The sequence below is a fragment of the Rhinolophus sinicus genome, chromosome 7 (assembly GCF_057876585.1).
Source record: "Rhinolophus sinicus isolate RSI-liver-muscle chromosome 7, RSI-T2T, whole genome shotgun sequence".
Taxonomy (NCBI): domain Eukaryota; kingdom Metazoa; phylum Chordata; class Mammalia; order Chiroptera; family Rhinolophidae; genus Rhinolophus; species Rhinolophus sinicus.
The window spans coordinates 55,140,949-55,167,451 of record NC_142507.1 but is presented as its reverse complement, the minus strand read 5'-3'; the positions used below and the strand labels follow the sequence as shown (position 1 = coordinate 55,167,451).

At 55.2% G+C, this 26,503-nt stretch overlaps 1 protein-coding gene across 4 annotated transcripts; it reads right to left on the bottom strand.

Annotated features, from left to right (window-relative positions):
* Window positions 1-3,797: 3,797 nt before the first annotated feature.
* SEMA4A (semaphorin 4A) lies at window positions 3,798-25,012 on the bottom strand. 4 transcript variants are annotated; one of them, XM_074319138.2, is made up of 15 exons: window positions 24,901-25,012; window positions 18,608-18,775; window positions 16,764-16,924; window positions 15,498-15,560; window positions 15,155-15,253; window positions 14,817-14,922; window positions 13,909-14,025; window positions 13,476-13,600; window positions 13,180-13,352; window positions 12,029-12,182; window positions 7,477-7,657; window positions 6,117-6,235; window positions 5,869-6,026; window positions 5,511-5,611; window positions 3,798-5,117 (listed from the first exon to the last, which is right to left on the bottom strand). In XM_074319138.2, the coding sequence occupies exons 2-15, from the start codon at window positions 18,744-18,746 to the stop codon at window positions 4,531-4,533; spliced, it is 2,283 nt and encodes a 760-aa protein (XP_074175239.2). In that variant the 5' UTR covers window positions 18,747-18,775; window positions 24,901-25,012; the 3' UTR covers window positions 3,798-4,530. The 4 variants fall into 4 exon arrangements, with proteins under 4 accessions (XP_074175239.2, XP_019566727.3, XP_019566729.3 ...); XM_019711168.3 differs by lacking the exon at window positions 24,901-25,012 and adding an exon at window positions 22,775-22,907; XM_019711170.3 differs by lacking the exon at window positions 24,901-25,012 and adding an exon at window positions 22,563-22,655.
* Window positions 25,013-26,503: the final 1,491 nt, after the last annotated feature.

Sequence of the window (26,503 nt, the reverse complement as noted above, 5' to 3'; positions counted from 1 at the left end):
GATGATTGTACAATATTGTGAATGACTAAACATCACTAATAGCAAATGTTATGTGTGTTTTACTACAATAAAAAAAATTGGGGGAAAAAATGATACCTCTGGGATAGATCCCTGCTGATTTGTGTTTACACTGCTTCAAAACATCTAGTGGATATTTTGAATTTGGTGTAATGGTTAGTTTCGTGTCAGTCTCACCAGGCTAGCATACCTAGTTATTCAATCAAACACTAATACCTATCCTTGCGGTGAAGGTACTTTGTAGGTGTGGTTGACATGTACAATCAGTTGACTTCAAGTAAAAGAGATTAGCTTGTTAAGGTAGATGGGTTTCATCTAATTAGTCGAAAGGTCTTTAGGGCAAAATTGAGGTTTCGCTGAGGAGGAAATTCTGCATCAAGACTTCAGTATCAGCTCCTGCCCCCAGAATTTCCAGACAGCACACCTGCCCTACAAAGTTCAGATGTGCCAGCCTCCACAATGGCATAACCAATTCCTTGAAGGATATATACTGGAGAATCCTGGCAGATAATTAGCATGTCAAAAATGGAATGCCTGTTCTTCCCCCAAGTCTCACCTACCCGCTGTCTTCCTCATTTCAGTTCATTGGCAACTCCATCCCTTCCATTTGCCCAGACCAAAAACCTGGGAGCCATCCTTCAATGTTCTCTTTTTCTCACATGTCCCATGCAACCCATAATCAAATACCATTGGCCTTAACTTAACAATATGTCCAGAGCTTGACCACTTCCCACTACCTCCATACGACCACCTCGGTCCCAGCCACCATTATCTCTCACCTGGATTGTTCCAGTAGCTTTGTCACTGGCTTCTTTGCTCCACTCTTGCTTCTGCTACTTTCTAATCATAATACTCAGAATGCGAGGCACACAGACACACAATGACACGGCAACACTGTATACAGAGGGTTACACTGAGGCGTGCACAGGGCACTGACTCCGTGTGGTGTGGGAGGTTAGAGAGGAATGCACAGGGGACCACGTTCCAGGTGGAAGAAGTAGCACGCCCAAAGGGGCCTCACTATTAGCTCCTGAGGCGAGATGGTTATTCATGTCTGTGTCACTGAGGCCTGGGATAATGCTGGGCACCCAGGAAAGGTTTCCGTGATACTGCATGGAGGGCACAGAGACTGCAGTGGTGCCAAGGTGTGCAGGGAGGAGCTGGAGGTGAGGCAGGCCATTGGGGTGTGCTAGAGAGGGAGGCAAGAAGCCTGAGCCAGGGATACACTGTCCCCGGTGCCTCCCCACCAGCCCAGCTGGGCTCTGACTGTTGTCAGCCCGTCCCTATGGCTGGAAGGCAAGTCCTGCGAGGGCCGGAAGCAGGTCTTTTTCAGGTGTCTCCCCAGCTCTCTAGGTCAGGTCTGGAACCATCACAGGTACTGAGTGTCTGCTGAATGAACGGACAGACATCCTTGGCTAACAGGTGTGGCGACGGTGTGTGTGTGTGGGGGGCAACAGGCATAGAGGACATGTCCAAGGGGACTTTTAAGGGGGACAAGAGAAGACGCGCTTGGAGGAGACAAAAGCAGTGGCCAGCGAGGTAGGAAGGGAAGCAAGAGCACTGCAACCAGAGGCCAAAGGACAGGTGGTACCTGAAGGAACTGTCACCAAGGTCAAAGGCTGCAGAGAGGTCGCATAGGGAGAGACTGACCGAGGCTTTTCTGTCATGAATGGCAGGCATTTACAGGGGCCCCTGTCACTGTAGCGCCTGCCTCCCTCACAGTGATGGGGTCAGGATACCTCCTGTCCCCAGGGTGGGGACAGTCCAGCCGGGGAAGCATGTGTACCATTATGACTGGGACTAAATTCCTCCTGAGTGACACCGCCAGTGAGTGCTGGGGAAACTGGGCAGAGTCATCAGCCAGTCTGGGGCAGGCTGGAGAGAGGTGCGGAGGAGAGTACCTCTGAATTGTATGTGACAGGGAGCAGCGCTGCAGAGTCTCTGGGGGAGGCGGAGAAGGGGAGGGCAGGGAAGGGTCCGCAGTGCTTAAAGCAGAAAGCTTCCTGTGTTCCTTTCTTCCGACAGGTGAACAAACGAGGTGCAGACTGGAAAGGCTAACGGCCGGGAAGGCCCTAGAAGCCCTGGCCCGGTGCCCTTTCCACTGCCCCACGCTGCCCCATAGCCCCTGGCCTTCTTAGTCATTGGGGAGACACCAGAAAGGAAGTTTGGAAAGGGGGCTTGGAAAACAAAAGCCAGGCCTTGGGGTGAAAGTGTGGTGGGTAATGGGCAGAGGCAAAGGGGCCAGCAGGGGAGAAAACTAGAAAAGCTGAGGAACTCCAATCAAGGAGCCATGGCAGACAGGCTCTGGAAGACACATGTGCCTCATGCCCACTGTGGCATATCCACAACTGCCAAGACAAGAAACAACCTACTTGTCCGACAGCAGGGGCGTGGGTAAAGAAACTGGGGTCTCTGCACACCATGGAGTATTATTCAGCCTCCAAAAAGGAAGGAAAGCCTGTCACAGGCTACAACGTAGCTAAACCTTGAGGACATTATGCTGAGTGGAACAGGCCAGTCACAGAAGAACGGATACTGCGTGATTCCACCGACATGAGGGACCTCACGTCACAGGGAGCAGCATGGCATGGCAGTTGCCAGGGCTGGGGGAGGGGACTGGGAGCTGCTGTCTGGTGGGTACAGACTTTCAGTTCTGCAGGATGGAGACCTTCTAGAGAACTGTTGCACAACAAAGTGACTACACTTAACACTATGAACTGTACACTTTCAAATGGCCAAGAGGATACATTTATAGTATGTGCTTCTTACCACAATTCAAACTTTTTTAAAAACTAAAAAAAAAAAAAGCCACAGTATCAGAGACTTGTGAGATTAGGGTGGCTAAGGTGTACAGGCTACATAGAAATCAAGGTGGTCAGGGGCTTATGGGTAATTGGGGAGAGTCGTCTGAGCAGAGGTGGGGAAAACAACCAGACCACAGTAGATACACGAGGGTGAGGTTGACACTGTGGTGTGTGTGTGGGGGGGTTTGGGGGGATTGGGGGTAGGGGTAGGGGGTGGGGAGGCAGCCAGCACGGACCCTCTCTGGTGTTTGGTGGTCACAGGAAAGAGCAGGATGGGGGGTAGATTGAAAGGGTGGAGTTGGGGAGGTTATTGTTTGCGTATTTTCCTACAGAGTCCGCCTGAGGGTAGGAGAGGGGAGATTAAGCAGAGGGAGTGGTGAACTGAGGGGAAAATGCTGGGCTCTCTGCGGAGAGCAGGAGGCAAAGGCACTGCTCAGCTTGGGTGGGAAGAGGCACATGTGCCTTTGTGACAGGAGGGAGGGGGGAAGGTGGTGTGGGGGTGTGGACAGCACACTGATTGTCAGCTACCGAGAAGGATGTGGCCAGGCCAGGTGGGGGAGGCTGCATGGGCTTTCTATAAATTAATCCACCAGGAGTTGGAACCAACAGCTGGAGTGGAGAAGGGGGGTTGAGTTAGAATCACGAGAAATGTGGGAGAGCTGGGGACAGCAACTGTGAGGACACCTGCCAAACCATCACCCAGCGATGGATGAGGTGTCGCCTGGCCAGCAGACACAAGCTGAAGCTGGTCAGCACAGATGTTAGTGCGAAAGGCAGTCTGACCACTCTAGCAGTGGCCGGAGTGGGGGAAGGGCACTTCCTCTGGTTTTAAGGGGAGCTAGCAGGGCAGAAGTTTAGGGGACAAGCACCCCGCCAACCTAGCCCTCTTCCCACTGATGTGCTCAGATACTGGTCTCCTTCCATCTCGCAGTCCTCTGCTGGAGCATTCTGCTTCAACAAGAACAGCACCGGTCGTAAACTTTGTATTTTTAATAAAAAATAAACTGTCTGTGAGAAGTAGTTTTTGGAATCCCAAAACAAAGGAGAGGGGAGAGGACAGAGGTCAAAGGATCAGTGTGAACAAGGCTCAGATACTCCTGCCATTCTAGCCAGGCTAGAATGGATCACAAGCTCCCCCAACTGAAGCAAGAAGAAAGGTGCTCAGACTCCAGGAAGGACTTCCCGGGAGTCAGTGGTGCACAGCTGAAAATGGGAGCAGGAGGGGACATCTCCCTGAAGAACCCTGGGAGAGGGGAGTTTGGTGTCTGAGGTGGCGCTGCCATCCGAGTGGAGTCCCCAGGTGCGACATGCTGTCTTGTGGTTGTTCAGATGTCTGGTGTTGATTGTCACTGGGTCCTGCAACAATCAGACGTTCTAGGGTTTCCTGGAGCATAAGTTTGCAGAGGGTCCTGGAATGGCCAGAACCGAAGGATGCTCTCCAGCGCCTCCTGTCACAGCCCAGGTCCAGGTCCGGGCAGCCCCCCTTGGAGAGCTCATGTGCTTGGCAGAAGGGAGTCCCACGGGGAGCCAGCCTCTGTGCCCAGCCGCTGAGTGCCGTTGGTGGCTCAGGGTGGAGGGGCTCCTCTTGTGGGAGGAAGGTGGTGTGTTGTACAAGTCCCATCCCAGTCAGGTGTGCACTGCCTTAGGCCGCCCCGTCAGCACGGCCAGGCGCCATGCCCGACTGCACAGCCCAGCCTATGCCTAGAGGTTAAGCCACCTCGGTGCCCAGGCAGTTGTTCGTATCCATGTCACTGGCAGAGGTCCTGCATTCCTTGGGAGGTTGGAGCTGCTCCCTGCTCAATGGGGCCTTCTCCCCGGGGGGCAGGGTCCCACAGCCCTGGACCTTGCCCCGGGCGCGGAGTGCCCCCAGTGGGGAAGAGAGGAGGAAGATGAGGGCTCCTGAAAGCACTAAGGTGAGCAGCACGGTGACGGTGAGGAAGTGGGGCCAGTAGGACCGCTGGGCAGCCAGGGTGGCCCCGCCCCCGACCTTGGTCAGCGGGGTCTCCACGCGCTCCCGGGGGATGCCCGCCAGTTCAGGATCCAGGGCCGGGGGCTGGTCCTGGAGGCCCACCCAGTAGGAGACCACGGGGTATGAGAAGCCGTTCTCGGTGGCCCAGCACTGATAGAGGCCCCCCACCCCGTCGTGCAGTACCAGCAGGAGGGAGCCATTGTAGACCACAGAAGAGGCTCCCAGGTCCATAGCTGTCCCCCGACTCCAGCGGTAAGAGGCCAGGGCGGAGAGGCGGGGGCAGGGCAGCTCCAGGATGGAGTTGGGGGCAGCAAGAACTTCTTTAACTGCAGGTGAAGGAAAAGGGACAAAGGTTAAGGGTGGTGGGGGAGAAGCAAGGCCGGAGAGCGTCTGCCCTACACACGGATTCCCAACTCTCGTCTCCAACTGCCATCTCGACTCTCAAACTCAACTCTGACCCCATCCCTATCTCCAGTCTGGAGCCCAAACTAACCTCCAGCCCATCCGACTCCAGCTCTGACACCAAAACCCACTTTACCCGCCATCCTGAATCCCAGTATAGCATTCCTGTCCCCTCTGCCTACAGCCAGGTACTGAATCCATCCCACCTCCAGGAGCTCAAGCCAGGCAGATGCTGGGCGAGGAAACTGAGGCGAGAACTCCCACCGCTGCCCGGAAGTCCTCCCGAGCCCTGGCATTGCCCCTGGTGCCACACTTACTGATCTGGGGGCGGCTCTGAGACCGCAGGCTCCTGCCTATGGGGCCGCTGGCACACAGCCACTGTGGATTCCCTTGCTCCATGTCCTGGCCCCAGGACTTCCTGAGAAGGCAGGGAAACCACAATCACCCATTGAAACAGACAAAGTGAGAAGAGGAGGGAAGGCGGAGTGGGAAAGAAGGGGATGGTGGGAACACAGGTAGGACAGAGAGGAGAGAAACCCAGGACGCTGGAACAGCTTCACAACTGCTGGGCGCAACCCCACCTCTGGAGGAGCCCCCCACAGGAGCAGGGACTTGGAGGGACAGGAACCCAGGCTGGGCAGAAAGGGCCCAGCGCCATCCAGGACTGGCACTCACGGGACGGAGGTGGGCAGGAGGCGGCACATTCGGGACTCAGGGTCCCAGGCGCAGTGGGGGTCCCGGGCAAGGACACAGTCCATACAGCTCTTGTAGACACTACAGTTGGCTCGGGGAATCCTCAAGACGCCTCCTGAGAAGCCTGCAAACAGTGCACCCTGGAAGAGAGATGGAGAGTGTCAGGGCGCTCCGGCCAGGCCAGGCCAGGACCCAGCACCCCACGCCCGCCCCATTGGGTCCCTTCCCACCTGGGTGGGGGCCAGCTGCAGGTTGCGAACAGGTTCAGGGTCAGGAAACAGCTGGATCTCCTCCACCAGATGGGCCCTGCCGTCCCCACTCACCACAGCCTTGTGCAGGGACCCTGTGGCTGTGGAGACAGAGCGCTGAACTTGCCTCACCTCAACCACACACCCCTCTTCCCCCTCCACGACCACAGATGGCCTCTCAGCTGTCAGAAAGGTCTTTCTGAAGTTCCATGTCCACTGGACACAGATCTGCCAGACCGTTTCCCTCTGTGCCATGAAGATGGAACACCATTGGCGACCCAACTGTCCACGATCTCGGTGGACACAGGGCCGTGGTCAGTTGAGCGCTTCTGTGGAAAATCCCATCACCAGCCTCCCTCACCTCCACCAAGTATTTCTACTCAAAGGTATTCCAGGGATTGTTCCCTGACTGGCAGTGCCAATCCCTCCACCCCTGCCCCGAAGCTGGACTGGGTTTCTAATCGCATCACATCCTACGTCACTGAGTCAGTGAGTTTCCTGTCTCCAGGCACTCCACAAGGTGAAGCTTTCTGTCTGTGTATATCCTACATAGGCACATAGGATGCCTTGTAAAGATCCTAAAAGAATGAATGAACCTGGTACGTTTCCTCCACTAAGGTCAAGGTCCCCACCTCACCAGGCCCTCCAAATGCACGCTCGGCAATCTTCCACGTCCCCGCTGTGCTCCGTCCCCCTGCCCACAATGACCATTTGAATCCACTGCTCTCCTCAAACCTCCTGCCTTGTCTGCCCCTCATTCCCAGCTCATCCCTCCTTCAGAGAGAACACAAAGGCCTTCACATGAGGTGCCCTCTGCTTCCTGCCCACCCGTCTCACCCCTGCTCGCCCACCCCAGCAGGGACGTGGCTCTCCTGTTTGGGCCAGTCCCTGAACTCTGGCTTCCTGCTCCCTCTGCAACTTCCCCTGCCAACTAGCCCCTTGTGACAAGCTGTCCCATGTTTAAGAAGAGAATGCTGTTTGAACCCCATGCCATCCACCAGGTGCCCCCTTCAGCCAAGCTTCCGGAAGAGTCACCTGTGGACTTGCTGTGTGCAGCTCCTCTATCTCTCACTGTCCACCTCTTCCCCCAGAAGATAAACAGCCCTGGCTAAGGCCACCAAAGGCCTTGTGTGTCCCTCCCCAACCAGAAAGCACTGGGACTGTATTGTTTTGTCTCCCCACTGTATTTTCAGAGCCCAGCAGGGTGCCAGGCACATAGTAGGTGCTCAGAAAACACTTGTTGAATGAACGTATGAGTGAATGAACTCAAAGGTTTCCCCCTCAACCGGAGTTGCAGCTCCTGCCCTCGTCCCCTGGGGGGTGTCCTGGAGCATTTACTCACTGGTGCCCAGGTACATGACCAGGTAGGTGTGCCCATCGAGGCCCTGGGCTGTCTCCACCGCAAGTCGTGTGTACTCCACCCCGGACTTCACTAGCAGGGGCTTCGCCACCACCTGCCCATCCATCAGGAAATGGTCCTTCATGAAGGTCAAGGCTTTATCAGAGGACGGGCCCACCGAGCACTGAAGGGGGAAGGAGACAGGTCGGGTCAGCTTCTCCGTCCCTGAAGCTCCCCCATTACCTCTTCTCTCTCTCCTCCCTCCTCTGCTAATCTCCTCTGCTGCCCTCCTTCATGGCAGCCCTCATCTCCAAATGGTGGTTAAAGGTGGGACTCCAGAGCTGCCTGGCCTGGAATTCCAGCCTCTGCATGCCCGAGGGTCCTGAACAGTGACATGGGCACACTGCCAACCCATGTCAGGCCTGCCGTGAGGACGAAATGGAAAACACACGAAAAGTCACTGGAACAGTGATTGAGTGAATTAAGGGCTCAGTAAATGTCCGCTGTTCTGACCTTCCTCCTTCTCACCTTCACGGAGGAGGAGTTGTGACAGAAAGTAGGAAGTGAGGGGACGACGACGACGATGACTTTGCAGGCCAGCACCATGTTTTACTCACGTCTGCAGCCCCGGCTCAGCACAGGACCTGGCACACAGCTGGCATGCAATACATGTCTGCTGAGTCATGACTGAATAAAAGATGTCACAGAAGGGGGTGCTGCGGCAGGGAGCGTGTCTCATCACGATTTTGCACGGACTTGCTGCGTGACTCGGGGAGAGTCTCCTCCCCCTGGGCCTCCTTCATCTCACCCACAAAAAGAGGGGTTGAACCGGCTGTTCTCTAAAGGCCCTGCCAACACCAGCATGCTGCGGCCCTGTGACACCTGTGTCCCGCTCTTTGGTCAGCACCCTTGCCCTCCACATGCGCGAGCGCTGTCTTAGGACCGGCCCCAACTCTGTCACCTACGCTGTGTCCTCAGACGAGTTACCTCACCCCATGAGCTGCAATTTCCTCATTTGTAGAGTGAGGTAATAATGTGTGTCTCGTTCTGATGCCAGAATCGGCTCATGCACCTGCTCTCACTTCCCTCCCAAAGGGATTGTTTTAAAGGCATGAACCAGGATCAAGAAAGAGGACAAAGGAAACAGAAAAAATGAACAAACAAAAATCTAAGAGAAAACAGAACTGTTTCAGAGAACAAGAAACTTCCAGCCAAGTATCATTACTATCTTAAGAGAGAGAAGTGAAGATGGTGGAACGATGAGACAAGACCAGAAAGCTACAGAACAGGGGTTCTGACTTCACGAGGGCAGCTGGACATACGTACGTCCTAAAGAAAGGACCCAGGACGACAAAGTAGCCTGGCCTCTGAAACCAAACTGATCAAGTTTCTAGATCCAAGTACCGATTTACAAAACACACTTAAACTCCAGCACCGCCATGCAAAATCAAGATCCAGATGGTGGAAAATTCTACATGACAAATCAATTGCAAGAGACAAAAAGAAGCTAGAAAGGGAACAGCTAAATGAAAAGAAACTTAAAAGAACAACCGATCCAAATTTATCGATCTTATTTGGATTTTGATTCAAATAAACAAACTAAAAAATACTCTTATGACATCTATGAGGCTGTTAGAAATGCATATTAGGTTAAGGAGTTACTAAGGAGTTACTTTTTGGGTGTGATAACGGTACTATGGGTATTTTTTAAACCCTTATCTTTTGGAGACACATGCTACAATATTTATCGGTGATATAATGGGTTGAATGGTGCCCTACCCCCCAAAAAACGTCCATCTAAAACCTGTGAATGTGACTTGATTTGCAAAAAGGGTCTCTGCAGATACAATTTAAAATCTCGAGATCAGCTCATTCTGGACTACTATGGGCTCTAAATCAAATGATAAGTGTCTAAGAGAAGCGGAAGAGACACACACAGGAAAAGCTAAAGTGACGACAGAAGCAGAGAGTGGAGTGATGATGCATCTACCAGCCAAGCAATAGCTAGGACGGCCAGCAGCCAACCAGGAGCTAGGACAGAGGCCTGGAACAGATTTTCCCTCAAGATTCCAGAAGGAACCAGCCCTGCTGACACCTTGAATTTGAATGCCTGACCTCCAGAAATCTAGAATAAATTTCTGTTGGTTTCAGCCACCAAGTTTGTCATTTGTTACGGCAGCCCTGGGAAGCTACAGGTGCGATTATATGAGTCCAGAATTTGCTTCAAAATAGCAAGGGAGGAAGTGGGTGGGGTATAGATGAAACAGGTTTGATTGGCTGTGAGTTGAAGCTGGCTGATGGCTCTATGGAGATCCAGTATGCTCTTCTGTCTACTTTGTATATTGAAATTCTCCATCATAGAAAATTTTTACAAGAGATATTTAAAGCTCAAAAAATGTAGGAAATTACATATTTTAGCAGAAATTAAAAATCTGATAGGAGGATCAGAAGATAAAATTGAGACACTCTCCCAAAAAGCACAACAAAACCAAAGCCTTGGAAAATAGGAAAAGATTAAAAAAGTTAGAGAACCAATCTAGGAGGTCCAGAAAGCAGTGAGAAAGCATTCTAACTCTGGCATGTCAGCTCCTTGAGGGACTTTGGTCTGTTTTGTTCACAGCTGTGTACCCAGTACCTAGAGCAGTGGCATGTAACCTCAAAAAATATTTGTTGAATGAAAAGGAAATAGGAGGAAGTAGTTTGAGAACACTTCTTAGAACCGAAGGAAGTAAACTTCCATGCTGAAAGGGCAGACTGAACATGCAGTACAGTATATGGACAGAGCCCCACCAACGCACCAGATTGTGAAATTTTAGAGCAGCCGGGGACCAAGAAAAGGCATTACAAGATTCCAGTGAGGAAAAAAACCCACAACCAAACAGGTGACATTCAAAGAGTCAGGGATCAGAATAGGTTTAGACTAACAAGCAATGTCACCCCCATAGGTTTAATACAGATGTAAAAAGATAGCTTTGGACTTTTCAACAGCAGGGCTGGAAACCAGAAAATGGTAGACAAGCCTTCAAAGTTTTGAGGGAAGAGTATTTCTAGTCTGGACTGACATGTACCGAGCCAAACTGTTAAATGTGAAAGCAGAATACAGACATTTTCAGACACTCACGGTCTCAAAGGATTTTACCATGATATATCCCTTTCCAGGAATCTACGGAGGCTTTAAGACAGAAAATAAAAGAAGAAGCAGCAGCAGCAGCCAAGGGATGCAAGAAACATCATCACAAAGAAGATGCAAAGGGAATGTCCAGAATGATGACAGAGAGTCTAGGACGGCAGCGGTGCCCGGATGCAGGGAGCCCGGGCCAGACTGTGGCAGGCAGGCAGGGTCTCCAGGAAGATGAAACCATTAGAATACCTACCGGGTCTGTCTCAGAGGAGATTCAGATAATTGAGAAGAGTTTGGGGTTAAATTAAAGATAAGAGCTTACGGCCAACCGACCACTGGTGACCGACTGCCTCAGTCGAGGGGAGCGCAAGGCTCATAAAACCAGCGTGGGCCAGGGAGCTGTGTCCTACACAACTAGACTGAGAAACAACGGCTTGAACCGGAGTGGGGGGGAGTGGGCGGAAGAAAGGGGGAGGGAGATAAGAGCTTAGAAAACAAAGCAAGCAAAAAAAAAAATCAAGATAATTCCTAACCCCAGAGAAAATAAAAAATTATGCAAAAGCAGAAGTAATTATGGCTTGGCTCACTACTTGGCTGACCTGTGAATAATGAGTCCTAATATAAATATTGCTCTAACCGAAATTACTATAAAACTGTGCTGGAGATGAGGGCTGGGTGCACTGGTGTGCTGACAGGCAGCTCTGGGGCGGGCGCTGGGGGGACCCTGATTTGTAGTCTTTGTGGACTTCCCACCGTGGCCGATTTCAACCTACCGATGTAATGAATGTCACTGGACATGAATTTGGAGAGAGCTGTGCAAAGAGAGTTCTTGCTAGTTGCTACAAGCCAGCTCCAGAACACCCCTGGGGAGAGGGGGGGAGGCCGGGGAGCAAAGTTAAAGCCTCACCTTCCTGAATGGGAATTCAATAGATACTGCCTGAAACGGAAACGTCCAGAAGTAGCAATAAAAGTATATTATTTAGACATTTGGAGATAAATACCAAAAGAACCAGCCAAGCGAGTTGAAAATGGTTGTCCCTAGAGAGGAAAAAGCGGAGGGCGCAGAATGGAGCTGTTTTTTTGTAACCAACCATGTAGAAGCACGTGATTCTTTAGGGTGTAAATACACAACTCTGACCCAAGACAAAAGTGAAATAAGACATGCAGGGGAAGAGGCCCCACACGGTCTTTCTCCCTTGTTCCCTCAGTGAGACACCCAGGTGTTAGGTGTGTACTTAGGTGGGGTGGGGGTGGGGCTGCACACCTGTGGAATGTGGGCAGCTGGACTCGGTGTATATCTGAGAAGAAGGGACTGAGAGGTAGCACTAACATTTATTGGGCACTTAGGACGCCACCATAGGTGCTTTGACAAGCTCACTCTGTGTGTGTCTCTGTGGAGGCGGGGCTTTGCTCAGTGTGGGGAGTGGTACTCACGCTGCCTGGCCGCGGACTGATCCCATCGGCAAACCCATCAGTGGTCCAGCGTGAAGTCTCTTTGTTCAACTCCTTGTATTTCCCTTCAAAGACATCCTCGATGTCCTTGAGAGAAAAGGCACAGACTGCGGAGCTGCTGGTTCCGCCGATCTGCCTGGGGACAGCCAGAATGGACATTGTCTGGATCTCCTCTGCTGCATGCCCCATCCCTGGCCCACCCTTGGTGAAAAACCCCAGGAGGGCAGGAGCGTGGAGGGATGGGCCAGCCTCCAGCCGCCTCTCCTCCCCCAGCTATGGTAATAGGGCTGGAGGGCCCCAGACTCTGACCCCTCTAAGGATTTGAAGTGTGACCATCCTTAATGAGAATTAACTGGGGCTCAGGACCCATGGGAGGGGCAGTGTGACCAGCCCCTGACAGGCTCCCGATGAGGCCCTCCTGCCTTAGGTCCCGTGGAGTCCTGGTCCTTTACGGGACCTAAGGGAGAACCAACCAGAGCCTGACGACAAGACTGTTTTTATTCCTCAGCCCTGGTCTGTGGAAACAGAAGGTCTGTCTTTCTTTTTCTCTTTAAGCTGACCGTGGCACACGAAGTTGTCAGTTCTGGATGCCAAAGATACCAGACCCTGCTTACACCAGGTATCTTTGGTACCTGACATGCTGTCAGCAGGTATCTAAAACACCATGGGGCCAGATCACAGCAAACCAGTTAACCTTTCTTAGCCTCCAAGCAATGGCTACATTTTTTTTATCTTATGATGTGTTTCCCTCTTTGCTCTGGCCATTAGGAAGCTCAGAGCTAAATTTGTGACCAGCAGCCAGAGACTGTATAAATGACAACTATTTGTAATGGGCTGATCTCATCCTTGGCTTCTCTTGTTCTCCTTTTATTCCCCGTTCCTTATTGATTTTCTTTTCTTTTAAGGGTTGCCTTTTGTAAGCGGCCTCCTATCTTTTTCGGAAGCAGGCAGGATATAAACTAATAAGACCCTTTCTGAACTTTATTTTTCCCATCTACATGAAGGGCACGCATCGAATGCCTTCCTATGTGAAGTGCGCGGTGTGTGTTCGTCGAACCAGGACAGCACCGGTGCTGGCCCCAGATGCCGCATCCATCCAGCCGCCCCCCCTGCGTTCCCGCCCCGCCGCTCACCACTGAGAGCTGAAGACTGCATAGACGTGGGCAGCAGTGGAGGAATCGCCCGGCACCAGGACAGCGTGGCGGATGATGTTGAAGGGCAGCTGCCCGGGCTCGGCACAGAGCAGCTGGGCCTTCAGGAAGGTGGTCCACTTCTTCTGCAGCAACTTGTCCCCGCCCATATCGTTCTAGGGGCACCGGCTGAGTCAAGGGCCACCCCAGACCTGCGGGCGTGTCCCCGCCCCCTGACACGCCTTCCCCTTCTCCCATTGGCTTCACGGCCAGCCCCGCCTCCCGTCCAGGAGACCGACCTTGCAGACTCTGGCCACCCGCGATGTGTGGAGCTTGTAGAAGAACTCGAACTCGCTGGCTGTCTCCTCGAAGAAGAAGTAGACGACCTGGGTCGAAGGGAAGGCTGCCACGAAGGAGGCGTCCGCTGCAGGGGAGGGGCAGGCAGGCTTAGGGATGAAACCCCTGGATGCTCTGGGCTCCCCTCGGTGAAAACCCTGGGGTTGGCTCTGGAGGCCGGAGACAGGGTGCCTCGGGTCCCCCGCCGGTCGAGGGTAGCCATGCGGGCTGGTACTTTTATATTTATGAAAGGCGAAAGTTTCACGAGGATGGGAGCTTCGTGTTTTTCCCGGCTGTACCCCGGTGCCGTGAACATAGTATGCCCTCAACAAATGAGAGCCGACGGGACTCGGGGCAGGGGGCCAGACCAGTGCTGGCTGGGGCTCAGGTCCTTACGTTGCAGCCAGCGCAGGAAATTGTCGGTCTTGAGGACAGGCTGGGATCCCAGCGTGCGCATCAGGATGGGCTCACTGCCCAGGAAGTTGTTCATGGTGCCCGAATAGAGCGTTCCGTCTAGATGGGGGGAGAGCAGGGAGACCTTATCAGGTGGAGGGTGCCCTGCCTGCCTCAGACCTGCCTGGGGGAGGAGGGCAGCATTCTCACTAATCTCTGGCCTTCTTCATTTGTTCTTCGCCTTCCTGTGGAGCCCAAAGTCCAGATCACAGCCCCCCACTGAGCACCCTTCTTAGGTCCTCTGCTGGCAGCAAATGGCCAGCCGTCCTTGCCTTGTCCAGCCTTGTTCTGGCTGCTCCCCCACACACCCAGCTGAACAGCTTGCCAAGTAGAATCACTCATTGTTCCCAGGAGGCAGCTGTGTTTTCTGCTTCCATATTTGGGTCCTCCCCTTCTCTCCCTGGCACACCTTTCCTATCCATCTCCCTGTGTTTCAAGGTTCCATTCAAAAGCCAAAGGTTACCTCCTCCAAGAAGCCAGGGTGGGAAGTCTAACGGTTTGTGGCGGGAAGGCACGGGGCCGTGACTTCTCTGTAACCCCACAGTTCTTAGCACAAGGCCTGAGCACCAGGAGGTATTCACACAACGCCTATTTGTTGAACTGATAGCTGCGTCTCAGGCCTGGCCTCTTCTCTGCCCTCCCAGGCCCTCCTGCCGCTGTGTATCTCTCCACATCCATCTCTCTCCGCCTCCTTTGTGGCAGCTTCAGCAGGAGCTAGTGGTTGGGGTGCCCGATTCTCCCTCTGACCTTATGTCTGAGGCTCCTGGCTTCCCCTGCCTCTGTCAGATTCCATGTCACAGAGTGACCTGGGAAAGCAGGTGTTGGGATGGACCAGGGAACGTGATACTCACCTACCAAGACAGCTGTGTGCTTGTGGGCGGGGTCAAAGGGGCTTTGGCCTTTCCCCTCCACAACCTTGTCCTCAGAGATGGGCAACAGGTCGGAATCTCGGAGTTCCTGGGGGGGCGGGAAGTTGGGGGGCTAGAACACCAGAGTCTCACGTGTGGGAAATTAGGGGTGTGAGGGAAGAAAGGAAAGGGACGTAGGGGAAGTTGGTCCAGGGCCAGGAAGCTCCCAAGGGTTCTGCATCTGGAAGGCCAGAGGTTTCCAGAGCAGCAGAGGATGGGCTGGGAGTAGGTATAAGGGCGGAAGCGTGGGGCCCGAGCAAGGTGGGTGCCAGGGAACTCACAATGAAGACACAGGCAGGGCTGAAGGCGAAGGTGCCGCAGGCGTAGAGGTGAGTGCCATTGAGGGAGACCAGGACACGAATGAAGTTGAAACACTGTGTCTAGGGGAGACAGAGAATTCAGGCCTCCAGGCCACTTGCCCCAAACTCCTGGGCCCCCAGAGTCTGCCCCCTCACTTCCTAGTGTGGAGAAGGGCTGGGCATTGCTGATGTGGTCCCTGTGTGTCTTCAGAGGACAGGATGAAGATTGGAACCATACATCATCTCTGCTGCCTGCCCTGCCTGAGGTCTGGGGACCTCAGTGATGGTCTTGGGACACAAGCCCCTGTACCCCACCTCAGCTTACCTCATTGCTTTTCCTCTTCAAGGCACAGTCATTCTTTTTTCTATCACTGGCCGGCCAGGATATCTGAAGTGGGGAGTTGGGAGGGGAGAGAGGAAAGGACATGAGGTGTTCAGCTCTAGTTTTGACCTACCACCCCCTCCCTGGCTCTGCTGTGAGATCACCAGGAGGCATGGTGGCTGGTGACTGGCTGATGGGCTAGAATGACATCACTTGGTGACGAGGGCTCTTACTCTGATGATACTGATATTCATTAGGACACAGCTCCGTGCTGCTAGAATGTGGCCTGTGGAATCAGACCTGAGTTTGCGTCTAGGCTCAGGCACTTACTGGCTGAGAGACCAAGATCAATTTCACAGGCTTCTGGAGGGCACAACCCAGGGGCATAGGCAGATCACCTAAGGCAAGGCGTGGCATACAAGCAGCAGAGTTGTCAAACCACGTATTTCCTGGGGAAATTCTTAAACGTGTCAGTTTCTGGGCCACGCTTTAGGGAATCAGCATTTGCATTTTTAACCCGTATCTCCATGATGCTCCAGAATTGCTAGCTCCCCCCTCCCCTTTTTCCTTCCTCTTCCTTTTCCCTCACGTGATTGCCATTAGTAGGGCGACTATACTTGAACACAGAAGCCCCACGGATTTCTCCAGTGGGTGGATAGCACATTATTAACACAATTTGAGTCGATGCGTCTCTCATGGGTCCATATCAGCCGTTTTAGCAACTGGCATTAGTCAACCAGTACTCATACCAATGAGCAGTGAGGCCGCTATAGTACGTCCTGTGTTACACAGACCAGCTATATATAACCAGCATTGATGGTTATCGCTGAAGACAGTTGACAATCGAATAACATTGGCGTTGGGGGCACCAACCACCTAAGCAGTTGAAAATCCACGTATAACTTTTGACTCCCCAAAACTTAACTACAGTCGTCCCTCGGTATCCACGGGGGATTGATCCCAGGACCCCCGTGGATGCCCCAGTCTCTCTTATAAAAGAGGGAAAAACAATGTTTACAGTTGGCCCCCCGCACCCATGGTTGGTTGAATCGTGGATGGGAACTCCAGGGATACAGAGGGCCAACTGTATGTTTATTGAAAAAAATCTGCGTATAAGTGGACCTGCAGGGTTCACACTCATGTTGTTCAAAGGTCACTGGGTGGATAACTGCAACGTGTGGTGATTCACCCTGAGGCCACCCAGGCGTGGGGGCAGCTGCTGGCCCCTCCTCACTCCCAGCCCACGCCTTTGACCCCCGGCCTCCTCACCATTTTCTTCAGCCTTGGCACCCCTGGATCCTGGATGTCCAAGGCCAGAATGGCCTCTCGGACCCCCACATAGAGAGTGTCTTCATCAGCACTCAACAGCAGAGTGTCAAAATCCTGGAGGCCCTTCTGTTGGAAGAGGCTAAGAACCCTGCGTCCGTCACCTGTTGGGAGGCGGCGAGAAGGGGTGAGTGATGAGGAACTGGTGGGCAGGCAGCTGATTTCTGAGGTGACAGTGGGGGGAAGGGAAGGCCTGGACGAGTGTGCTCCCCAGGCCTTGGCCGCTGGACCCACTCTTGATCAGCAGCTCCCCCCCTCACCCCACCCCGCTGGCAGCCATAGCTTTGTGTGTTGAGCCCACCGCAGAGAGGAGAGGGAGCCAGAGACAGGGCAATGACAGCCTGGGGCTGGGGGAGAGCAGCCCACACCCAGGAGGTAGACAAAGGGACCAGAAATAGAGTGAGGCTCAATGGATGCTGAGGGGGTGGGGGCTGTGCTGGGTGAGGACACGCTGGTCCCTGATGGGGGGGGAGCTGAAGGCAGATAGATAAGAAGGTGTTGGCAGCCACAGACAGGAAAGCGGACACAGACAGATAGGACTGTGAGTCAGCGTCACTGTGGGTGGGTTATCGGGTCCCACTCACCAACCCCACTCCCTTCCCCTCCCCTGTAGGAAATTTCCACTACTACACTGACTGCCACAGGCTGATCAGAAAGGAAACATTTTTCCTCAAAGGTCCAGTGGCCATGCCTGCGAGGGGAGGGGAGCCCCGATGACTCATCTAGTTCCTCTCCATCACCTTGGTGTAGTGATGGGGGTGCTCCCGTCCCACTATCAGCAAGGGGCAGGGAGCCCCTCAACTCCTCTCTCCTGGGCACATCTGCTTATTTGCATTAGTTAGAATGCTGCCAGGCTGCAACCTCTGGAGGCTCAGAGTCTTAGGACCGAGACGGGGGCTGGGGGATCGTGTGTGGCAAGGGGCCAGAAGGGACAGACCCCCAGAACTGTATAAACCCCCGTTACGGAATTGATCACCCTGCAGCATGACTGACTGCCCATCTGCTTCCCCTTGGGGCTCTGAGCAGGTTGAGGGCAGGGGCCGAGTCCTGTTCACATCCGTAATCCCAGCACCCAACACAGACGGGCCTCCCCATCCAGGGGTGACATGCATTGCCTTTACCACGTTGCCCCTGGAAGATGCTACAGACACAGCGGTGCCAGGAGCCCCTCCCCTACAACTCCTATAGGACCCGTGTCCTTCTGAATCTTCTCCCTGGAGGCGAGAGGGCCCCATAGCCTCAGTAAGAAACCAGCCAAGCTGTGCCTCCAGGGTCCTGGGGCCTGTCCCCCAGCCAGGCCACCCTAAGTTCTTGTATCGCTGGTGTCCACAGTACTGGACATAGTCTGTGTGTCCAGCATGGTCTGTGTGGATGGCATGGGCCCGCTGTGTTCTGGGCCAGCAGGTCCACAGATGACCTTGTGGCATGGGCCTTGGCTTTGGGGGCACCTGGGGCTGTGAAAGCAGTTACGGGTTTGAGGTGCCACTTGATATCCGTGACATTTAAGGAGGGAAATGAAAATCAGCAATTTTGGAGAACCAGAAGGAACGGTGCCCCTGGCCCCTCTCCTCTCTGTGCTCAGTCTTTGTCCCACGTGGTTTGGTCTCTCACTCCTATCTCAATCCAACCTTCTCTTTCTGGCTGTGTCTCTGTCTGAGACCCTCTCTCCCTGGCATATCTCTCGACTTCTCCACGTCTGTTTTTGTCCCCTCCCACCATTCCTCTCTCCTTCCTCCACACCCCTCGGCTGATGACATCCCCATACTTCCTGGCCATCAAACACTTACCTGCGTAGTATCTGAGCCTGGGTACGGGCCCCTGCCCACCTGCCCCTGCAGGGGACGGCGGCAGCAGCAGCAGGAGTAGTTGGAAGAGGAAAAGGCCCAGGAGACTCCACGGGTCCAGGCCCAGGGCTGGAAGTGCCATGCTGAGCCAGACACTGTCACCAGATGGCCCTGAAGAAATAACACTCTCTGGGCAAGGTCCTTACCACATCCCCCCTGGGGACCAATCGGAGAGCCCCAGGCAGCAGAAGTGTTGTAGGGAGGTGCTGGGGAGGGCTGGTTTCCTCCCATCAGGGAGTCTCACTTCCATGTCAGTACAGGCTGCAGCCTTCCCCTCCCCTCTGGGTAGGAGTCCCTTGAGACCCATCCTGCCCTCTGGTCTCTTTTTACACACAGCCCCTCTCTGCCTTTCGCACTTCACTCACAGAAGTCCTTCTGGCTTCCTACCCTTTGCCTTCCTTCCTCCCATAGCCCAGAGCCCAAACCACTGCCCGCGCCCAGGCAGGGGGCTTCCCGGGAGTTCTGCTCCTCACACTCAAAGTGTGGATTCCTCAGACCCGCCACTCCCGGCACTTTCAGGTCTGTTGACACCCTGACCTTCATACTCACCCCTGCCCTTTGCTGACCTAGGCAGGCAGATCAGGTGTGCTTCAGCTGGTCTGACCTGGCCCCAGCCCCAGCTGGGCTCCGGTCATGGACACTCAGGCCTACCTGGCCCTCTTCTGGCAGGGAGGCCATGAGTGTCTAGCCCGCCAGGCTAGCTCACAGCATTGCCCAGGGAGTGGCCCAGGGCATGGAGTGACTGGCTGTCTCCCAGCCTCTGCAGCTGCCCACCCTCTCCCTGGTCTCTCTTCCCTCGGACCGCCAGCCTCCAGCCACCCAGGTCATCTCACACATACCCTCGAGCGAGCCAGAGTGCAGAACCCAGGTGTCTGGACTCGGGCGGAGGTGCCATCCGAGAACAAAAGTGAGAGGGGGTTCCCAGACCCCGGAGGAGGCCGGGGACAGAGGCTCAGCCCGGCTGGGCCGAGAGTGAGACCCTCCAGGTACCCATCATGCCAAAGCCAGCACTGGGAGCTCTAGGGAAAGGGAAACCAGATTTTCCACCTCTCGAGTTCTGACAAATCCCAGGCTTGGCGGAAGTTGGCAGACTGGGAGGGGAATACAAGGAGACACGCCTCTCTTTCCCCCTCTTCTCACCTCCCTCTTTCCCGAAAGTTTTAAAGGACAGAAAGTTTCTAGGTCATTTCAACCATTCCCTTGTTCTGTCATGTCACATCCCGTCTAACTAGTAAGGTTTCTCCTCTTAATGAAGATTCCCAGGCAGGAGATGACACGGTCTTTCATATTCCTCTTTTCACTCAACCACAAGGTGGGGTCTTTCCACTCCTACCTGCTTGAAAGTCCCTGCACTGGTGTAACCTTCAAACTTCCCCCTCCAGTGGGGCCATCGTCTAATTGCGTTAGGCTCTTATTTACGGCTTGCGGAGGGAGTCCCCCTGTGGTCTGGCCTCCATCACTCTAGGGCAGCATCAGGCCAGTGGGAGGCCCAGAAAATTTCCCACCCGAGCTCACACTTGTGGAACATGCTTCTGAGGCACCCAACCCCCAGTGGTGGCTGCTCAGCCCCCGCTGAAGCTCCAGGGGGCACCTCATAAAGCAGGGTTAATGAGGCCTCTAGCACCCAGGGCTCCGTGACCTACAAAGGGGGTAGTTTGCTCCCACTCAGCCCGACCTGCGAGACTGAGACTGGGGCTCAAAGGGCACAGCCATCCCAGGGCGGATCTGACTCTAATAAATCACCCACCTCCTTCTTAAAGGTACAGCCCTCATTGCCAAGAAGTCCTTTCTGTAGTGTGACGTCCGTCCCTCTTGCCTCAGCATCAGCCTGCAGGGCTATGTGACCGCCCGGCTGTGCCTGAGAAGAATTCCTTGTCCAAGGCTGCTCAGCCTCCTGTCCTTCTCCCTCTGCTGCCACTTTTCTTCCATTTCCCTGGGGGTGGTCTCAGCCAGACCCCTCCTGACAACTGTTTCTGTCAAGACTTGCCTAAGACTCCCCCAGACTCTGGCAGAGGCTGATTGCCAGGTCCTGGGGAGAAGCCAGGGACACGCCCCCCAGGGAAAGTCTTCCTGACTCTCAGAGTCGAGGGACACTCCCACCAGGACCCCACCTTCTGTGTGTCCCCAGCCCCAGCTCACATTTGGGGACCTACCCTGCCCCTGGGCCTCTCTGCTTGAACGATTGGCTTATCTGGGTCGCTGGGAGGAGTTGTGTTGGGGGGTGAGGAGGAAGCCTCACGCCCTGCTCCCTGTTCCAGCTCTGAAAGTGTTGGATGAAGGCCCTGCCCCTAGTTCCTCCTTCTGCAGAGACCCAGGGATTCTCCTGGCCCCAGCCTTCCAGCCAATGAATTGTCAGGATTATCAGGCTCTGGTCTGCCCAGCTCCTTTAGCAGGTAGGTACCACCAGGCTCCCATTTCACAGGTGAGGAATGTGATTTGGGCCTCATTCCGAGCTCGCCCCTTAGCTACACTGCTTCTCTGGAGTCCCGCTCCTGCCCTAGTCCAGGCCATGTAGCCTCTTGGATGGAGAAGGCAATTGTGGAGGGCGGAGGGCGGAAAGCTCTAGGTCCTCTGGGCTGAGAAACAGTATCTCTGGGGTGATTCCTGACTCAAGAGGGAACAGAAACCTCTGTGGGTAAAGGGCATCCATCAGGCACCGGAGCCTTCCCGGGTACCACCCCCCGGCCTCCACGGGACCTCCTGGTCCAGCCCCCTGCCCCCTACCCACTGCTCCTCTTGCATCAGAGCCTCTGGAGTCAGACCCAAAGTCGCACTGCCGCCCTCCCTTGAGCTGGCAGAGCCCACAGCCAGGGCTGGCTTCATGGGCACATGTCCTGAGCAGCCACACAAGGCCCTGCGCTCAGGAGGGCCCACGCTGCGTCTAACGCTCCACTGCGACTGTCTGGATCCTTTTGAACAAGGGCCCCATGTTTTCATCATGCACTGGACTGCACAAATGCTATGGCAGGTCGTGGCCACAGCGCACTAGCTCTGAGCAGTGGGGTCCCATCTCCTCACGGTACAAATGAGGAAACAAGGCCAGGGAGGGGAAGTGTCTTGTTTGGTTCAGGTGACCTGGGGGTGGGAAGGGGTCAGATGTTGTGGGGGCTTCCCAGCTCCTTTGTCCCCACGCCCTGGAGCCCAGCGAGGGCATCCTTGTGACAACACTGCTGGCTCCAACCCCGCCCCCTGCTCCAAGGTCCCCCTGCTGGGGGACGCCGCCCCCAAGGCCCCTAGACCACAACAGACCTGGCCCCTTCCTTCCAGGCTTTCTGGCCCAGGGTAGGGGTTCAGATGTGGGGGTAGGGGTGGGAGGGGAGATGGCCACATCAGTCTCCAACCCTCCCCCATGCTCGCCCCAGGGAACCTGGGTACCTCACTGAGGGAGGGGCTCCTGGAGCCAGGAGAGAAGCCACTCCAGGCTTCACCGATGACCCAGCAGGCCCATGTTCCCTATCTCCTCTCCCTTCCAGCCTCAGGGGCAGCCCCAGAGAGCTCAGTCCTGGGAAACTCAGCTTCCCGGCTCCCCTTCGCCAGTCCCACCTGCTCTGCCCCTCGTTGCCCTCCTTTTATGGTCACAAGCAAGTCAAAGCAACTTATATTTATTAAGTGCCCACTGTGTGCAAGGCACTAGGGATGTTCCCAAGCCTCTACTCCCCCGGCACCCCCCACCCCGCGGTCTCCCCGCCTTCTCGCCGCCCGCCCAGCCCAATCCCCCAACCCCTTACCCAGCGTCTCCCAGGCTTCCTCCTCCAGTCTGACTAGTGCTGGAAGGCTGAGCTGACTACCACACACAATAGCCCGACCCCGTCTGTCTGCCCCCTCCTCAGGGCAAAGCCAGCGCCAGACAATGGCCCTCCCTCTCCTTTCAGCACTGTCAGCTCTCCTGCTCCCTTACCTGGAGCGTGGGGGTGCCGCCGCGGTTCCCTCCCCCTGGAATGCCAGGCTTTGGGTCTCCTGGTGCTTCATCCCGCCACACCCCCGCCCCCATCCCCAACCCCATCCCGCCTCACTGGTCCTCAGTTGCCATGGCAACTGCATCTCTAAGTGGGAGGGACTAGAATCTCCCCATATTCTTCCTCCTCCTACCCGTGTCCCCCTGCGCCCCACCTCTTGTGACTCCTGGATCCACATGTGGAGGCGGTGGGGCTCCTGACGTGGAGGAGGCAGGAGGGCCACCCTAGCCCCTGGGGGCCATTGTTCAGCTCCCTCACCCACCAGTAGGCGGGCGCCACAGCTCCGTGTCCCCCAGCTGGGCTCAGGGTCAGCTGGGGCCAATTCCCCTTCTGGTTGGTTCCTCTGGGCTTCCCTTTTCCCTGCATCTATGTAGGGTGGTCACACCTGGAAGCCAGCCAGCCTGACACCATGCAAACTGAGTTTGCCAGAAAGGAAGCAAACGAACACATAAATATCTATGCAAATAAGCCAAGAGACATGGTCTCTTCTCTGTCCAGAAGCCTAAGCCCTCTTCTGGTAACAGTAACCTGACTTCTGTGTGGGGGGTCAGGTTCCCATCCTGCCGTTCGTTCCTCGGCTGCCTTCCCAAGAACATGGCTTCTCCAGAAGCCTTCTTTCACAAATGCTCTGAGACCTATTGGGAGGGGAATGTTTGGGCCAAAATAAAAGAGGGATGGAGGGCAGACTCCAAAGGTCTAGACCAGAGAGGGATAAAACAAGAGACAAGTCTGAGCTGGGTCCTTTCCCATCCGTGAGGGAGCAGAGGAGGGCAGGGATCTGTCTGGGAGCTCTGGGAGCTGGGCCTTGCATCCTCTCCCAGCCCTACCCTGAGCTGCCCCAGCCTCTCCTGTCCTCGCTGGACTCTTAACTTCTTCACTGGTAACAAGAGGAGTTGAAAAAACCCCTTCCAGTTTGGCCTCTCCCCACGTATGAGAAGTTTGTGAAAAAGGGGCTGGGAAGCAAGAGCTCCGGATCCCAGGACGGGCTATCTGTAACTTGCTGTGTGATCCTGGGCAGGGTACTTGCCGTCTCTGATTCACATAGGTAGAAGAATCTCTTTGCAGCCCACCTGGGAGCCACATGGCTCATCTCTAGACTCAATAGTATTTGGGGAAGAAGTTAGTGTGCTGGTGCCAGCCCTGGGCAGAGGGTTTCGCAGGCCACCGTCTGGTTCCCTTTTAGGTCTGGGTTGGGGTGGGGGTTGAGCAAAGAGGGCAAGGCATGTACTGAAAGCAGAACTGAACTCTGAAGTCACATCCGCCACCGCTCCTGACTCCATCCTCTCTGCCTTCATCCCCTACGCCTTTGGGCCTGCTGGTTCAGACCCCTTCCCCCCTCCCCCCAGGATTGGGACACAGGGTAGGAGGGGAAGGAAGCGTTTGGAATCAAGGTCAGCGGGGGTGGGGGGATGGGGGTGGGGGTGGGATGGGGGTGGGGGTGGGATGGGGGTGGGGGGATGGGTAGAGGAAAAGCGAACTAGTGTTGTCGGGAAGGAATGACTGCAGATAGACTTCACATCCTGGGAAGCCCTTGGCCCCACCCCCACCGCCTTCCCTCCCTGTAGGGGATTGGACCCTGTGTCTGTGGCAGACTTGGGAGAGGCTGCATTTCTGAATAATCCAAGGCAGTAAAGTAAGGCGGCCTCCAGGCTTCCCCTGGCTCCACGTCACCCCAGGTTACCCAGCTGGGCTTCTGGGAGCCTCTCTGGGCCTTGACCTTGGAAGGCTCTAAGCTGTCCTGCTGAGGGAGTGGCCACCTAGGCTGGGTGGTAGCTGTGGCTGTCGTGAGAAACTTGCTGGGGGGAGCTAGACACCCAGGTCCCCTGTGTCCAGTTCTCTGGGGGGGAGGACACGGCACCTTTCTGTCGTCTAATCCCTGTTTCTGTTGCGGCCTCACACTCAATTCCATTTCCTCTGCTTTGCTGAGCCTCAGTTTCCCCACCTGTGGGAAGATGAGGTGTGGGAGCCCTCTGTCTTTTATTGTGGGAGGGGCAGGAAGTGGCTGATGAAGTTTAGCAAATGAGGGTCCCAGGAAAATGAGATGGGGGAGTGCAGGGTGAGGGGACCCACACATCCTGTGTCCCTAGGTTCTGTCCCTCAAAGTTCTCCCTCCTTCCCCCAGTCTGAGGCCAGAGGACCACCCAGCCAGGGCCCCCACATTATCCGCGGAAGGTGGCACGCAGACACCCCATATCCACAGTGCTAGGAACCTGGCATCCCGCAGCCCCCCTCCCAACCCAGGGACCACAGCCCCCCTTCCCCACCACCTTCAAGCCTTACCCCCAGCCCAGCGGTGGAGACCCTAACCCTGGTGTCCAAGACTTCCAGCAGAGTCAGTAGGGGTGGGGGGCGGAGCAGAGGCGGGCATGTCAGGGGGAGCAGTGGGGGCCCTGCCAGCCCCCTCTTGCCAGCCCCCTCCGGTGCCCCAGTTCCCAGGCAGCTCTTAAAGGGACCAAGATGAATTAGCAAGGGGCAGTTTAAGGGGGTGGGTACAGAGGAAAGTGGGTGGTGGGGAGAGGATTAGGTTTGCCAGAGGCAGGAGGGCCAGAGTGGGGGGTATGATGCCTCTTCTACGCCCCAGACTCCTCAGTCTAGCCTTTTCCTCATCCCATGTGAGCCCCACGTTGGCCACCCAGCTTCTCACTACCACCTCCTGGGATCCTGGCCCCTATTCCCCTTGGGCCCCTGCCCACTTCCTCCCCCTCCCCCATATTCCTGCCACCTCAGGCTCCAGTGAGAGCTGCCAGCTGGCACTGACTGGTACTGCGCAGGGAGAATTAGCCCACGGATTTTAAGGCCCTGAGGCCTGGCCCCAGAGGGGGAAGGGAGACCAGCACCTCAGAGCCCCTCGCGGGCATAGGAGCGGAGGCACCTCCCGAGGACCTCTCCAAGCCTTGTTTCCTAAGGAGAGAGACAGAGAAATGGAACCCAAACGACAGCAGACAGACGGACAGCAAGCCTCAGAAAACTTCAGTTCTCATCACTCCATGGCTTAAGGTCCCCGCTGGCTCCCCGGTGCCCACGGCAGGCATTCATCCCCAACTCCTTGGCCCCCACCCATCTCTTCAGCATGGAAGGCTCTTCCCCAGTCCACCCGGACCCTGCCTGTCCGCAAGTTTCAGTTTATGTCTCCTGCCTGGAATATTTCCTCTCATTTCTACCCGATAGAACTCTTCCCGTCCTTTCATACCCACCCCCAAAGAACCCCTTCCTCCGTAAAGCGCTCCTGGGTCCTCCCACAGTATTCTGAGTCGCCACAGTATCTCCTGGCAGTCAGGGGTCCTGGATGCCACCACCGGCAGGTCCCAGCCGCCTCACTTAAAAGGTGAGCTCGCCCCCTAGTGGTCGAATTGGCTCCATCTCTGGAAGCGACGGGACAACAGGTCTCACTCACTCAGGTTCCATTCTGGCCGAGTGATTCCGAGTCTATGCCTTAACAGTACGTATAAAGGGCCTACTATGTTGTCGGGTACTGCACTGGGGGGGAGAGTACAGGCAGAGAAGATTCAGGCGGTGCGGGTGGGGAGAACTCAGGATGCCGGTTTCGGACATGTTCCTTCGGGATGCCATTAGACTATTAAGTAGGTATTTGTGTCTGGAGTTCAGGACAAAGGAATGGGCTGGACTGTAAACTTGGGAGTCCCAAGTACTGCACGGACAGTATTTAAAGCCATAAGCCTGGAGGGAGTCTCTCAGGACCCAGTGGAGACAGAGAAGAGGACAGTGGAGCCCAGGGGCACACCATCTGTCAGAGGTCAGGGAGAAGAGGAAGAACACACACAAGGTCACACAAGGTCAAGAAAGGTGAGGAAGTCACCACTGGGCCAGCAGTGCAGGGCTTGGGGACCTTGACAAAAGCAGTCTCTGTGGAATGAAGGAAGCA